The sequence below is a fragment of the Sus scrofa genome, chromosome 14 (genome assembly GCF_054392235.1).
Source record: "Sus scrofa isolate SSC_HxYL_T2T_F1_AM1 chromosome 14, Sscrofa_HxYL_maternal_Yorkshire_Landrace_v2.0, whole genome shotgun sequence".
NCBI classification, from domain to species: Eukaryota; Metazoa; Chordata; class Mammalia; order Artiodactyla; family Suidae; genus Sus; species Sus scrofa.
In genome coordinates, this window is record NC_139396.1 from 69,938,613 (window position 1) to 69,954,311 (window position 15,699).

The 15,699-nt window shown below is 43.9% G+C and overlaps 1 protein-coding gene across 5 annotated transcripts in view; it reads left to right on the top strand.

Moving 5' to 3' along the window:
- Positions 1–15,699, top strand: part of SLC5A1 (solute carrier family 5 member 1) — a 138,074-nt gene that overhangs the window by 96,230 nt on the left and 26,145 nt on the right. For 4 of the 5 annotated variants that reach the window (XM_084993137.1, XM_021072101.2, XM_084993136.1 and 1 more), the window contains exons 6-9: positions 10,448–10,553; positions 11,665–11,745; positions 13,695–13,915; positions 14,160–14,295. In XM_084993137.1, coding sequence (XP_084849263.1) covers positions 10,448–10,553; positions 11,665–11,745; positions 13,695–13,915; positions 14,160–14,295 — 544 coding nt within the window. The remainder of the gene's footprint in view (positions 1–10,447; positions 10,554–11,664; positions 11,746–13,694; positions 13,916–14,159; positions 14,296–15,699) is intronic. The other variant, XM_084993138.1, reaches the window with a different exon arrangement.

Sequence of the window (15,699 nt, forward strand, 5' to 3'; positions counted from 1 at the left end):
CTACCTCGCTGGGTGGTATTGAGGATCAAATGGATTTTCTTGAAAACATGAAGCGTTATTGGAATGTAAGAAATGATAATGATGAATACGAGAATCTTCAGTGCTCCCTGGATTGCTTTAGCACCCTAACTTAGCTAGAGAAGAAGCCTTTATATTCTGGATACTAGATAGACCCTTATCAGATATATGATTTGCAAATATTTTCTCCCATTTCATAGGTTGTCTTTTCACATTCTTGGTAGTGTCCTTTGATGCATAAAAGTTTAAAATCTTAAGTCTAATTTATCTGGTCTCCCCCGCCCCCTTCCTGTTTCTCATGCTTTTGGTATAATTTCCAGTGGCATTTTCTGAGCCCTCATAGGGAGAGGCTCCAGCTTTGCTCCTTAGCCAGCAGTTACAAGTATTCACTGCTCTATCTGAGGGACTATCTCATGGGCTATGATCAATTTTCCTCTTTTTTCTTGTCCTCCCCCATCCAGCACCCAAGGTGATATTGGACCAATCTCAGCATTTTATAAAAGATATGCCCTTGATGAAATCTGAGTCAGTTGGCTCTGAACCAAGCCTTCTTCCCTAGCTAAGTAGGGTGCTGAAAAAATAGCTGCTAGTACTTTTATTTCCCTGATTACTTAAAACTGAGAAAACAACAATCTTAAATAACAGTTTCAATTTTTTTATTTTGGAAATTTTCAAACATACATAAGCAGAGATAGAATAGTATTATGAGAACTCATGGGCCTAATTCTCATCACTTGGCTTTAACAGTGATCAACATTTTGCCATTCTTGGTTTACCTCTCCCCTTCTACTTTTTTTCTCTGGCAGTATTTTAAGTCAAATTCCAGACATCATGTCATTTCACTGATTTCACTGTAAATTCTTTGGAATGCACCGTTGACTTTTAAAAAACTTAACCATTGTGCTAATACCATGCTTAATGAAGTTTATAGTAATTTATTAATTTAGGTGGCTTAATAGCTAGTTCATATCCAGATTTTCCCAATTATCTGAAAATGTCTTCTTACATTTGATTTGTTTGAATCAGAGTTAAAATGAAGTCTCCACTTGACTGTACTTTCTTTAGAGAAAATATATATATATACACATAAATATCCTCAGCCTATCACAATAATTTTTCTCTTTTATATTATCTTCTACATGCATACACTTTTTTTGATTGTGTTAGTTGTCTTTTTGGTTGTTGAGATGAAAAAGTTCTTTGTATATTCTGAATGCTAGACATTTATCTGATAAATGATTTGCAAATGTTTTCTTTCATTCTGTATGTTGTCTTTTCACTTTCTTTTCCTTTGGTGCACAAAATTTTAAATCTCGATGAAGTTCAATTTATCGATTTTCACTTTTGTAGCGTATGTGTTTGGTGTCATTCCTCAGAATCCACTGACAAATTCAAGATTGCGAAGATTGAGCACTGTATTTGTTCTTAAGAGTGTTATAGTCTTAGCTCTTACTTTTAGGTCTCTGATCCATTTTGAGTGATTTTTGTATATGATGTGAAATATTCATCTTTTGCATGTGGACATCCAATTCTCCCAACAAAGATTGTTGTGTCCCCATTGAATGGTCTTGCACATACATTTTTACACAACTCAGTGAAAACACGTTCTCATCATTTAGGCCAATAGAGCTTTATCTTGGAGTAGGGACTGACACCCAGCATTACTGCTCCCTTCCTGCCCAGCTTCCTGACTCAAAAATTCTACTGCCCTTAAGGTGCCTGTGTGCTTTCCCCACCAATGTAATGATTCTGCCTCCTTCCTTTTCTCCTCCCTTCCTTCAGGGTAGTTTTTAATTACAAGATGAAAACCCTGGGCTTTTTAGTCCTATTTCACTAGAGACTGGTGTGCAGAGCCTGGGCTGGGAGTTGCTGGGGTGGTGGTGGTGGGGACATTGGGTTTCCTGAGGCTGGAAAGGGCAGGTATAAGAGGAGAAAAGGAATGTACGTGGGAGGGTGGGGAGGTGACCCTGGCATTAGTGGGGGTTGGTGAGGGAACCACTCCTTGCTCCTTGGTTTAGCTTGTGAGGAGGCACCTGTCTAATGAGCAGATATAGGAGGGCACTGGATTCCCTTTCTTGGAAGCAGAACTTCTCCAAGTCCACAGTTCAGGCAGGTAAAAGTCTGTTGACTGCAGTTGCCATGGAAAGAGCACTCTGCCCTGGGAGCTGATGTAGCAGTGCTCATATAAATAAGCTGAATGCTCAGCCTCTCTCTCTGCCTTCCCAATCACCTCACCTATCACTCAGGTTACTGATTAAACCTCCCCGGACTTGGGAGCCCCTGGGTACCTGAGGGGAGCCTCTCTCGGCTTAGAGCCTGATGGAGTTGGCATTTTCTGAATTTTACTTTTGAACAGTACTGAGTATAGGCTGCTCCCTCTCTGTGTGATTTCTGGGGCTTCTTACTGGAGGCCTTGCTTAATCTCCTACCTGTTCCACCTGCTGCACAGAGCCAGCAATCCCTTGAATAATGGGTAAGAAGGATGATAGCTGCTTTTTATTTAGAGCCAGTCTCTTTACTGAGTCTCCAATAGGGGCTTCACTTATTCCATCTCTAGTACTTGTAAGAGTACTGCACGGATGGGGATTTTTATTTTATTTTCCACCTCATGAAAGAAAAAACTGAGTCTCAGAGAAGTTAGGAAATTTGTCCCAAATCACATAGCTAGTATATGGCAAAGCCAGGACTACAGCCTGAGTCTCTCTGGGACTAGTGTCTGTGTTCCCACGGTTCTGCTCTGTGCTTGGATGGGATGAAGACATGGAATAAGGCTAAGAGAACAGGATAGATCATCCAATTCTATGATCTATGCTCCCATCTCATTGCGGAGAAACTGAGGTCCAGGGAAGAGAAAGGACTTTGTGTGGTTAAACGGTAGCAGAACTAGGATGAGATGCAGGGTCCCTGATACTGAATCAAAACCTTCTGACTTTATGTACCCCTGTCTTCTAAGTCTCTCATTCCTCCAGTACAAAGTAGGTCAGAGTTCAAGACATTGGGAAGAATTGAGATAGCCAGTTAAGTGACCTTTGAATATAAATGAGTTTCTTTTTTTTAATTTATTTTTTGTATTTTTGCCTTTTCTAGGGCCACTCCTGTGGCATATGGAAGTTCCCAGGCTAGGGGTCGAATTGGAGCTGCAGCCACCGGCCCACGCCAGAGCCACAGCAACGTGGGATCCGAGCCGCGTCTGCAACCTACACCACAGCTCACGGCAACGCCGGATCCTTAACCCACTGAGCAAGGCCAGGGACTGAATCCACAACCTCATGGTTCCTAGTTGGATTCATTAACTACTACGCCACGATGGGAACTCCCTAAATGAGTTTCTGAGAGTAGAATTTGAGAGAATTATAAAGGGAGAATGTCAGCTGCACACTGGGTGTAGGAAGGATCTGAAGGTGGACATCTAGGCAGTGGGGAAGGACAGGAAAAGGCCAGACAGCTTTGTCTTTATAAATTTGGCTGACTTCAGGTTCACGATGGATCACAGAGTGTGAAATCTTTAAAAGAATTACACTGATATTGACTACACCTGCTAGAATCCCATATTAAGATACACGTGAGTTCAGGGCTTATGGGCAAAAGAGCAGTTGTTGGTTAACAAAGTAAGGTAGTAATGTATTTTCTTTTCTCTTTTTGTCTTTTTAGGGCTGCACCCATGGCATATGGAGGTTCCCAGGCTAGAGGTCAAATCAGAGCTTTAGCTGCTGGCCTACACCACAGCCACAGCAATGCAGGATCCAAGTCTTCTCTTTGACCTATACCATGGCTCTCGGCAGTGCTGGATCCTTAACTCCCTGAGCACGGCCACGGATCTAATCTGTTTCCTCATGGATACTAGTCATATTCATTACTGCTGAGCCATGATGGGAACTCCTGTCATGTATTTTCATTGCACGCAAACAGAGATTAATTTTGTTTTGTGTGCAGAGAGGCGTGGATAGTTTATGACGGATAAGATGAAAAGAGTGGCCTTGTGAGATCCCTGTCCAGACAGGGGACAACCAGGGATCTGCCAGGAAGCCTTTGGGAGGATGTAGGGATCCAGTGGGTGTGTAATTGATGGGAGAGAAAAAGTCAAGGGCATTTCAGGTGCAAGGTCCCAGATGTGGCCCAGTAGTTGTGTCATATCTTGACCATGTGCTATCTTGTGACTACGACCTTTCGGACTCTGAGACCCAGACTTGATTATTCCTCCATGTACTCCTCTGAATTTTATAGTCTCTTTCTCCACCCATTCACTCCATCCCAGCATCCCGCCTTATCAAGTTCTGAGAAGCATTCTGTTCTATAAAATTCCCTGGTATCGTGTATTTTATTCAAATCCACATAATCACTTGAGATAAAGCCTCATATTTTATGAATTACATATGATGGCCAAATGTCCCTGTTTATATTTTCTGGGGCTATTATCACAGATCACAACTGTAATAAACTTCACAGCAACTTCACTCTTTGCTTTGGATCCTTGGGTGAAAATAAGGGCTTTGGCTTTTGCTTAAGGTTTGAATGCTCGTCACCTAGTTCATTCACCTTCACAAATGAAAAGAGAAAATTGAGTAATTGGGCTCTCCATCTCACATCTCATTTTCCAAGCAGGATTTACTGGGTGTTAAGATACAACTAGGACCAGAATGGCCAGCAAATGCCATCATGTAAAGTCACAAGTTTTCTTTTTTTCTTTTTCTTTTTTTGGTCTTTTTAGGGCTGCACCTGTGGCATATGGAGGTCCCCAGACTAGGGGTCAAATAGGAGCTACAGCTGCTGGCCTACCCCACAGCCACAGCAACGCCAGATCTGAGATGCGTCTGTGACCTACACCACAGCTTATGGCAACGCCAGATCCTTAACCCACTGATCGAGGCCAGGGATCGAACCTGCAACCTCATGGTTCCTAGTCGGATTCATTTCCATTGCTCCACAAGGGGAACTCCAAGTCACAAAATTTCAGAGCGTCAGAGCTGAGACTAAGTAACCCGCCCAAGGCTCATGGTCAAAGATTCAGTTCCTCTAAGAGGTTTTCCAACTGTATCTGTATTGTATTGTTCCCCATGAATTCCATGGGGCTTGTTCAGCCAAACTTTCAAAGTGGTGAGCTAAATCCAACTTTCTGTTTCTGTAAATAAAGTTTAATTAGAATGCAGCCATGTCTGCTTTCATGCTTCAGTGGCAGGCAGCATTGAGCAGGTTGGAAGAAACTGTATGGCCTAAAAAGCCTAAAACATATATGAACTGACACTTTACAGAAAAAGTTTGCTGACATCTGATCTAGAGGACCATAATTTTCTAGTTCACTTCAAGTTGGTTTTGTTTAGCGGCACTGGAGAAATTTGTTTCCTTCCTTCCTCCCTCCTTCTTCTTTCTCTTCCTCTTCCCTTTCTCCCTTCTCCTTCTCCTCCTTCCCCTTCCTGTTCCCCTTCTTCTCCCTCTCCCTCTCCTTCACACTTCTTTATTAAGGGATAAGAATAGTTTAGAGAATGAGCAATCTGGAATGAACTGTGAAACAAATGCTCTCATAGATTTAGAGGAGAGTTGTTTTATATAAAAACTGGCGGTAGAGTTCCTGTTGTGGTGCAGAGGAAATGAATCTGACTAGGAACCATGAGGTTGGGGGTTCAATCCCTGGCCTCGCTCAGTGGGTTAAGGATCCGGCATTGCTGTGACCTATGGTATAGGTTGCAGATGCCAGCTTAGATCTGGCATTGCTGTGGCTGTGGCATAGGCAGGCGGCTATAGCTCTGATTAGACCCCTTGCCTGGGAACCTCCATATGCCACAGGTGTGGCCCTAAAAGGACAAAAGCCAAAAAAAAGCTGGTGGCATATTCCCTATCCAGTCCCTAATTTTTATAGATAAAAAGTAATGAAATGCTTCAAGCATATAGTAAAGTATATAGCAAATACCACCACCAGGATTCTATAGATCTAAACATCTTTTTTTTTTTTTAAAAAAGACACACGATAGATATAACTGAAGGCTTATCTGTACACTTTTTTCTTTTTTGGCTGTTCCTTGGCATATGGAGTTCCTGGGCCAGAGATCAGATCCGAGCTGCAGTTAAGACCTAAGCTGCAGCTGTAGCAATGCTGGATCCTTAACCCAATGGGGATTGAACCTGTGTCCCAGGGCTCCCAAGATGCCCATTGCGCCACAGCAGGAACTCCCCTATACACTTTCTACCCCCCTTTCCTTCCTTCTTCAAAGGTAAATACTATCTTTAACTTGGTATCTGTTTTTCTGGTCTATGCTTTAATATTTTGTGTATTAAAATATTAGTGTGTGTGCATAGTGTGTGTATAGCCATATATTCATAAATAATATAGTGTGTGTATAGCCACATATTCATAAATAGTATAGTGTGTTATTAAATTTCTGCTCCTTCCACCTTTGAAAGTGTAAGAAAAGTGTAAAAATGTCATTTAAGAAAATCTGGAGGGGGAAAATACCCATATCCCTATAATTCTAATTCAGATATTTTCATATTTCAGCTCTGCCCATATTGTGTGCTTTCCTTTACATAGTGGCAGTCAGAATATGCAAACCATCTCATGATCATTCTCCACCTTCTTAGTATCAAACTGTAAACATCTCCCCATATTTTCATCTTGCTCTCTGCAGAAAATATTCCAGAAAGGAAGACACTTATTTTTTAATGTTGTGGGAAATTCACTGGATTTGGAGACAGAAAACCTGGATTTTAGGCCTTGAGCAAGTTATTGACCTTTTCTCTTTCATCTATAAAGTGAAGCCTGTTTACTTACCTTGTTTTGAGGATCAGAATAATGTATGTATTTGAAAGTCTTAGGCCACATGTAAAATCCCCTGGATGTAGAGAAAAAAATGCCCACGTGAAGCAGGGAAACATTGGGTACCTAGGAGACCCCAAGACAGATGTCAGAGCACCCAGGCTAACATGAGCTTAACTATGGTATCCCAAGGCACTGCTGCTGGCTTTCAGGGTTCTAAGGGCAGAAAGAATTCATTCCTGAAGTTGAGAATGACTCATGCGAGGAAGAATTTGTCCTAGGTTTCATCAGTCATGAGGGAGATTTCCTGGGAATTCTTTGTTTGCCTGTTAGCTGGAAACAGAGTACACATTATTAGAACAAGATTTCAATTAGCCCAACACTTCTCATGAGTGTTTATCGACTTCATTTATAGTGTTATCTTAGCAGTTGTGAGTTACTTATTTGTGACTAATGACGACAAGGCAAGTATTAATGCGGGTATCATAGTCTACGATGGCGTGTTGTCATAAAGCATTACAAATTAACTACTCTGGAGAATAAACTGACCAAGTGCATTTTAAAGGCAGTATCAGCCTTGAAATCTTTTTATAACTCACTTATACTTATTAGCTAGTCCACTGAATCTAAAGTGTGCACATTTAACAGCATTCCAGTGAAGTTATTTCAATCCCCTTGAATTGAAATGACTTTAGTGACAGTACAGAGGCCTGGGGGACCAGCGACCAGCATTATGAATACTCATCACAATTTCAGGTGGCCCAGAGTACAGAGTTAGGCAGGAGTGGCCATTTCACCCTTAGCAAAGCTAGTGTGCAGCTGGGGGCTCTTTCTTCCTCTTCAGCTTTACCTGCTGCTGAGGGCGAGTGGAATAGGTCTGAGACCTGGGAGAAAAAATGCTTTCCTTGGTTGCAGGACTTCTACTTCCAACTCCAAGCCCAGGAGTCAGAGCTTCCCACTTAAAAGATGAGAACACTGAGACATGGAGAGGTGAAATATTTTCTTTAAGGCTACTTTGGCCTATAGCTGCAGTGCTGGGGTTAAAACACAGGTCTTCTCTCCACCTGCCCTAAGAATGGGGGGTCTTTTTCTAAGTTACTGTCTCTCTCCCCACCTCCTGGAGCTGCCCCTCTCTTCCTCCTCCAGGAAAAATAATGACAGTAGGTCCCTGGGGCTAGAGAATCTGAAGAGACCTAAGGTACTAGGTCCTCAGGAGCCCCCAACTTGGGGGAGGAGGTCAGGCATTAGCACAGAAGCTTGGAGTTGGTATGAGAGGAGCTCTCTGCCAACCAAGAGGCTGGGAGCAAATTTGGTTGGTAGGGACCTCAGCCTCTGGAGGGCCCTGAGGAGCTGCAATGAGGTGTAGAAGGGAAGATAAGAAGAAGAGATATATCAGCATCCTCCCCAGGGTTCTGACTGGGTGGCTCTTTACATGCCCTGAAATGTGTTTGGTTTTATGCAGTAAAATAGCACTGCATCTAGCAAAAGTCTAGTTTCTTTTGCATCTAGAGATTTGACAACCAGAGGTTCGCTACTGTCATCCCATAGTACCATCCTTCTGGAAGTATTTTGGAGACAACATGAACATTGATTTTTGGGTGACTCCAGTGTTCTCTGTTGGTTTAAATTAGCAACTGTATCATCCAGCCACATAGAAGTTTCTTTATGGGGCTAAATGTGGCAGGGAGAAAAAGAACTGCATTAAAAACTTCAATGAGATCCTGCCGTGTAGCACTGGGAACTATGTCTAGTCACTTACAATGGAGCAGGATAATGTGTGAAAATAGAATGTGTACCTGTATGTGTAACTGGGTCACCATGCTGTACAGTAGAAAAAAATTGTATTAGGGAAATAACCATTAAAAAAATAACAAAAAAAAATCTGGAATTACAAAAAAAAAAAAAACACTGAAAAAAAAAAAAAAAAAGAACAACAACAAAAAAAGCTGGTAAATTCAGAGGTGAAGAAGAAGCAATTGTTCCTATAGTTACATGAGGTAATCTAGATAAAACCACCAATCACCAAACCCACCAAACCTTCTGTGTGAGAGATTCTTGGGGATGTGCTGGTTGCGTTTGAGTCCAGATGGGTCCTATGTAAGCACAGGAGATAAAATGATGGTGTCTCTCTTTCCATTCCAAGATGAGGGTGGGGTTTCCCTCTCATGGACTCCAGCACTCAAACTTTCTTTTGGGAATAGATCTGATAAACCTTTTTTACTGAAGTATAAATTAAGGATAATAGCTTAGAGCAGCAGTCCCAAAGTGGGGTGGGAAGAACCTCAAGGTGTTAATAGTTGTTCCTTGGCAAAAAGAGTTCCAGAGAAGTTTCCATCATGGCTCAATGGTAACGAACCCGACTAGTATCCATGAGGATGCAGGTTTGATCCCTGGCCTTGTTTAGTGGATTAAGGATCTGGTATTGCTGTGGCTGTGGTGTAGGCCGGCAGCTACTGTGATTCAACCCTTAGCCTGGGAACTTCCATATGCTGCAGGTGCAGCCCTAAAAGAAAAAGAAAATTCCATAGTTAAATAAGTTTGTGAAAAGTCATTTACCATCTGGGGATCCACAGTATATTAAAGGCTCAGAGAAGTTGTGGGGTAAAAAAAACTGCCTTAATTTTGTTTAATCCAGCATTTCACAGACCTCTTTGACTATGGAATTCTTTTTTGGTTCTATTATCATCTTTTTTTTTTTGGCTTTTTGCTATTTCTTTGGGCCGCTCCCGCGGCATATGGAGGTTCCCCGGCTAGGGGTCTAATCGGAGCTGTAGCCGCCAGCCTACGCCAGAGCCACAGCAACGCGGGATCCGAGCCGCGTCTGCAACCTACACCACAGCTCACGGCAACGCCGGATCGTTAACCCACTGAGCAAGGGCAGGGACCGAACCCGCAACCTCATGGTTCCTAGTCGGATTCGTTAACCTCTGCGCCACGACGGGAACTCCCTATTATCATCTTGAATAAAGCTTGTTGGGAAATTTAGGAATAGAGCATGAGTCTCTTTCAGGTCTTCATATCCTTTTTTTTTTTTTTTTAGAAGAAAAGAGAATGGAGAATGGAATTTTTTCCTTTAACTCGTTATGTATTTATTTATTTTTATTATAGTTGCTTTACAATGTTCTGTCAATTCCTGCTGTACAGCAAAGTGACCCAGTTATACATATATATATATATATATATATATATATATATATATTCTTTTTCTCACATTATATTCTATCATGTTCTATCACAAGTGATTGGATGCAATTCTCTGTGCTACACAGCAGGACCTCATTGCTTTATCCATTCCAAATGCAATAGTTTAATCTATAACCCTAAACTCCAAGCCCATCCCACTCCCTCCCCCTTCCCCCAACCCCTGATAACCACCATTCCAATCTCAGATTTTTTGTTTGACTATATTAGAAACCTCACACACGTGGAATCGTGCAGTACTCGTCTTTCACATTCTCAACTGGCGATAAAAATACGAACCTCTAATTGTGGGATTTCAGCCAAAGGGCAAGGGTGTGTTGGCCAACGCTGGGCCCTGGAGACCACAGGCATGGAGTCAGCTTCTGTTAACCCCTCCAAGTTCCCCTCCCCCTCCCTGTAGCTGAAGTGCCTCAGCCAGGCCCAGTATACTCTGCAGCCAGTTGGCCTCTCCCCCCAACCCCACTTCTCTTCCTCTTCCAGGCAGACATCTTCTCTGGGGCCATATTCATCACCTTGGCCTTGGGCCTGGATCTGTACCTGGCCATCTTTCTCTTACTGGCAATCACTGGCCTTTATACAATCACAGGTAAGTCCACTCGAGTGACTCAGCTCAAGCCCGGCTTGGGTTTAGGCACTTGTAAAGGATGAAGGGAAGTGGGAGATATGGCTTATCCTCCAGAGGAAGAGATACACCCAAGTAACAGTTCCAGAGAACAGTTGTAGGCAGCCCCAGAAAACCCCAGTGTTGGCAGGAATAGTCAGGACAGCTTCTTACAGGAGGTGTGGCAGGACTTGGCCTTGCAGGTTGTGGAGAGGACTTGGCTGAGTTTGGGAAAGCACAGAGGGAGTGCCAGGTGCAGGGATAAGTGAAGGTGAGGGAAGGTAGTAAGGAATGGGCATAGCCCGGCAGGGGCAGGGTGAGCAAGCAGGTATGTTTGGCTGAAAGAGGGGGGAATCAATGGGAGGTAGTTGAGGGAGGGGGTATAGGTGATAAGATCTGTTAGTTCAAATGAGGTCACAGTGCAGGAGCCTCAGAAGCCAGACAGAGGCCTTGGATTTGATGTGGAAGGGGCAGAGGGACACACATACAGATTTTAGAGGAAGAGTCTAGAGGTGACTGGAGGAGCTGGCAACAGGAGTAACCACTGGGGGTGCCTTTGCATAGGTGTTACTCTGCCCCAGTTAGGTGGGCCAGGGTCAGCGATGGAACTTGCTGGTGAGTTGGTGCCCCATAGTGTTGGGGACAAGAAGTTAGCCAGATGGTCTGAGAGAAGAGAGGGTGGATGTGCAAGTAGCCCTTTGAAATGTATGGATTTGGATATGTCCCCAGGCATCTTGTAGAAATGTTAGCTCTTTGCTCTTCCCTACCTTCATTTGTGATGGATGCTTCTCATCCTAGCCATCTCCTGGCTTAAAGGGGCCACATCAAACTCTACCTCCTCAAATAGGGAGAAATATCCTCCTTTCCCCAAGTCATTCCCAGGCTTTCTGTGAAAAGTGGAGGTGTCAGAACACTCTGGGTGGCAGACTACTGTGACGGGGCAAGGGAGGGTGGAAGGGAAGGCAAGAAGGTGACTGAGGGGTGAGTGCAGAAGGATGTGGTTGGTGAGGATTGGGGTAGGGGTGGGAAAAGCAGATGGGCTGACAGGTTGCCCTCCTCCCTGAGGTCAGATGCATTGTTTCCTTTGCCTGTTTAGGGGGCCTGGCTGCTGTGATTTATACGGATACCTTGCAGACAGCAATCATGCTGGTGGGGTCTTTTATCCTAACTGGGTTTGGTAAGTGGGGCTGGGGCAGGCGGAGGAGGTGGGGAGATGGGGAGGCAGAGCTAGAGGCCCAGGGAGAAAAAAAGGAGTCCAGCCTCAGCCTGCTGCTGGCCCAGCTGGTGAGCTAAGCTGCTCTGCCCTCCCCAGGGAAGTAGTCTGGCTTGGATTGGCCATCACTGTGGGTATACTGTAGGCACCTTCCCCAGCCCTGGAGGTCTTAGGTTGGGCCTGGCCCAGATAATACCTGAATTTCTTGCTGCCCTCTCTAGACGGTCTGGGCCAATTTGCCCCCACTTGGACCTCCGATATCATGGTCTTTTCTCCATAGAGAAATTGGACACAAAAAGAAAAGAAAAGAAAAAGATAAGACTAAATATTAGGCTAAATATATTTAAATATTGCATCTTTTTTATTATTTTATTTTAGGGCTACACCTGGGCATATGGAAGTTCCCAGGCTAGGGGTTGAATTGGAGCCACAACTGCAGGCCTGGGCAACAGCCACAGCAACACAGGATCCAAGCCATGTCTGAGACCCATACCACAGCTCACGGCAACACTGGATCTTTAACGCACTGAGCAAGGGCAGGGATCAAACCCTCAACCTCATGGTTCCTAGTCGGATTCATTAACCAATGCGACACGACGGGAGCTCCGGATACTAGCTGGAGTCTTAACCTACTGAGCCACAACAGGAACTGCTAAATATTACATCTTAAATCTCAAATTATGTCATCTACATTTTGATGTTAGATGTCCCTTCTTTTATGAATCGATTATAGTAAGTGACCATTTTCTTGTTTGTGTCCTTATTTGGTAAAATTTTAAAAATCAGCCACTCTATTGTCCTCACTGCCCCAGCAACCCCAATTTTGAAATTTTATTTGTCTATGAAATCCTAAGAACAAGACTGAAAACTCTACAAATAGAGGTACTTGTTATGGGAGGATATAAAGTACCATTTTATTTTTAAGGAGACCCATGCACTCTGTGTGTTCTCTGAAGCCTCTCATCCACTCTCTATGCTGTGTTTTCCAAGAGCTTCAATTTGATTTTCCCTGGTGGTCCCCAGGGGTCTGGCGAAGAGGAAAGAAATGGCTTATTCTGCAGGCTGGACCCACAGCCAAGAGGTGTCAGGGCTCCAGACTTCCTCACCCATTCTCTGGCCATCCTACCACACTGCTGGGACCAGGGGCCTAGGCTGTGTCTCTGGGTCTGTGTCCAGTATCCCAAAGCCTGCTGCTGATAGCAGGAGGTGAGAGGAAAAACAGGGTCTTTCAATTTGGTTCAAAATCAAGGTCTTTCTTTTAATAATTCAAATACTTTCCCTTTGTGAAGAGGTTTAATGGTTGGATTACTTTCACAGGTTATTGCTTTGGACCCTCACAGTAGCCCCCTGAGGGGGCTGGGTGGGGTTAACAATCCCATTCTATGGATAAGAAAGCTGAGGCCCAAAATAGGACAGTGACTTGCCCAAGACCCCACAATGAGAGTTCTGGTTGTGCGTTGTGCAGGCATCCACAGGAATAAATGTCTATGAAGACTTGAGAGTTTCACAGCCATAAAAAATAACAAAATTTTGCCATTTGCAGCAACATGGATGGACTTGGAGGACGTTATGCTAAGTGAAACAAGTCAGACATAGAAAGACAAATACTGTATCATACACTTGTATGTAGAATCTAAAAAATATAACTAGTGAGTGTAGCAAAAGGAAGCAAACTCATAGATACAGAAAACAAACTGGTAGTTACCAGTGAGGGGAGAGGGGCAATATAGGGGTGGGGATGTGGGAGGAACAAACTATTGGGTGTAAGACAGGCTCAAGGATCTCTTGTACAACATGGGGAATATGGCCAATATTTTGTAATAACTGTAAATGGAAAGTAACCCTTAAAATTTGCATATAAAATAAGAGTTGAGAGCTTTAGGATGTTGACTTTTGTTACCAATGTTTTCCAGCTTTTCATGAAGTGGGAGGTTATGATGCCTTCATGGAAAAATACATGAATGCCATTCCGACTGTGATTTCTGATGGAAATATCACCATCAAGAAAGAATGTTATACCCCGAGGGCTGACTCCTTTCACATTTTCCGAGATCCTCTCAAGGGAGACCTGCCATGGCCTGGGCTCACCTTTGGGCTGTCCATCCTCGCCCTGTGGTACTGGTGCACAGATCAGGTATCCACACTGGACTGTGGGGAAGAGAGGATCTTCCCCAGGGTGCAACAGAGACTCCTGTCCGTATGTGGCTTGTGGAGTTGGGAGAGGTAGGGCAGGGCTCATGTGGTCTGAGGGTTGCCGAGCCTCAGTGACATCAGAGTGCCAGGCCAAAGACCCAGGATGGTGGGGGAAGCTGGGGTAGTCATAGTGTGTTGCGGGGTCTTTGGCCTACACCCCTCCCTCACTGGGCTTTCCCTGGCAGGTCATTGTGCAGCGCTGTCTCTCGGCCAAAAACATGTCACATGTGAAGGCTGGCTGCGTCATGTGTGGGTACTTTAAGCTGCTGCCCATGTTTGTCATAGTGATGCCAGGGATGATCAGCCGCGTCCTGTACACAGGTGATATCTTCTGCTGGACTTGCCAGCCCTTCTCTCCTGTTTTCCTGGCTCCAAGTCACTTCTAAAGCCTTGTAGGTCCCTGTTCCTTTTTTCCTGCTGCCTTCTTTTCTTGCCATGATCACCAAGCATTATTATCCCCTCTGCCCTGGACAGTGAGCAACTTGAGGTCATAGAACCTGTGGAATTGTTTTCCCTGGTTTCTTAAATTGGCAGTTACTTTCCACCTTTTTTCAAATTCTCTGAATATGATGTGCTTCTAGCTATTGCTTATTCCAGCTAATATTTTCTCACCTTTTGCTCTGTATCTGCCACCTCCAGGCTATGGTAGTGTGTGTACAGTGTCCTTAATGTCAAAGGACGCTAGTCAGTCTCTAGCTGCTGGCTGCTCAGAGCCCTGTTTCCTAGACCATTTCTTTGATGGAGTCTTGAGGCTTTCACTTTGCTATCCAAGGTGATAAATTCCTCCTTGGCCCTTTTGTCATCTCTCCTGCCTTTCCATTTCTGTGCGTTTATGGTCAGCCATCATAAGTCAAAACTGTTTCTTAGAGTATAAGATAATGGCAAAAAAGAGAGCACCACAGAGTGCCTTTCAGAAGACAAGACAGTCAGGGGACACTTGTTGCCATTGGCTACGTGCTCCTAAATGCTGCTTTCTGGCTCACCTGTCATGAGAAAAATATATCTGAGTAGCTTAAAGTATAATGGATATAATACAAATACACATATCTGAATGGTGCTGTGATGATTCAGTGCTATATGGGACAGCACTAAAAGATATACCCATAGTAGGTACCCAATAAATGTTGGTATATCTGAATTATATGGAAATTTCTAGAATTTTCTCCAAGTCTCCAAGGAGATCATGTCTCCTCCTCCTCCCAGGCCACTATCTTTCTATCTCTAACCAAGATTTTCTACTTCTTGGTAGTACTACCCCACAGCCCTCCCACTGGGAACTCCCTCTGTTATCTGGGCACTCAAGCCTACTTGCAAGGACTGCTTAAAACAAACCTAATAATTGGGAGCCACAAGTCTCTGTGATCTTCAGGAGAAATAAGAAAATAGTCACTACTGAGCTGCAGAGTAGCTAGCTAAAGTCTGAGGGCCATGCCCTCTCCTTTCCTACCCTAAACATTTCTTTGCTTCTCCTTCCTTTGCCTAGGAACTCTTTCCTCCCCAGTAAGAGCTTGGAAATGGTCAGGACCAGCATGGCAGGGATGGTATGGAAAAGTTTAGTAGGAATTGCATTCTTTGTGGAACCATTTCAGGACCCATGGGCAGGAATGGTTCAGCCCCAGGCCTGGGAACTTCCACATGCCACAGACTCAGCCAAAAAAAAAAAAAAAAAAAAAAGGGTGAATCTTGGAAGTATTTCCATGATATCTCCTTTCTGACATGGCTCTT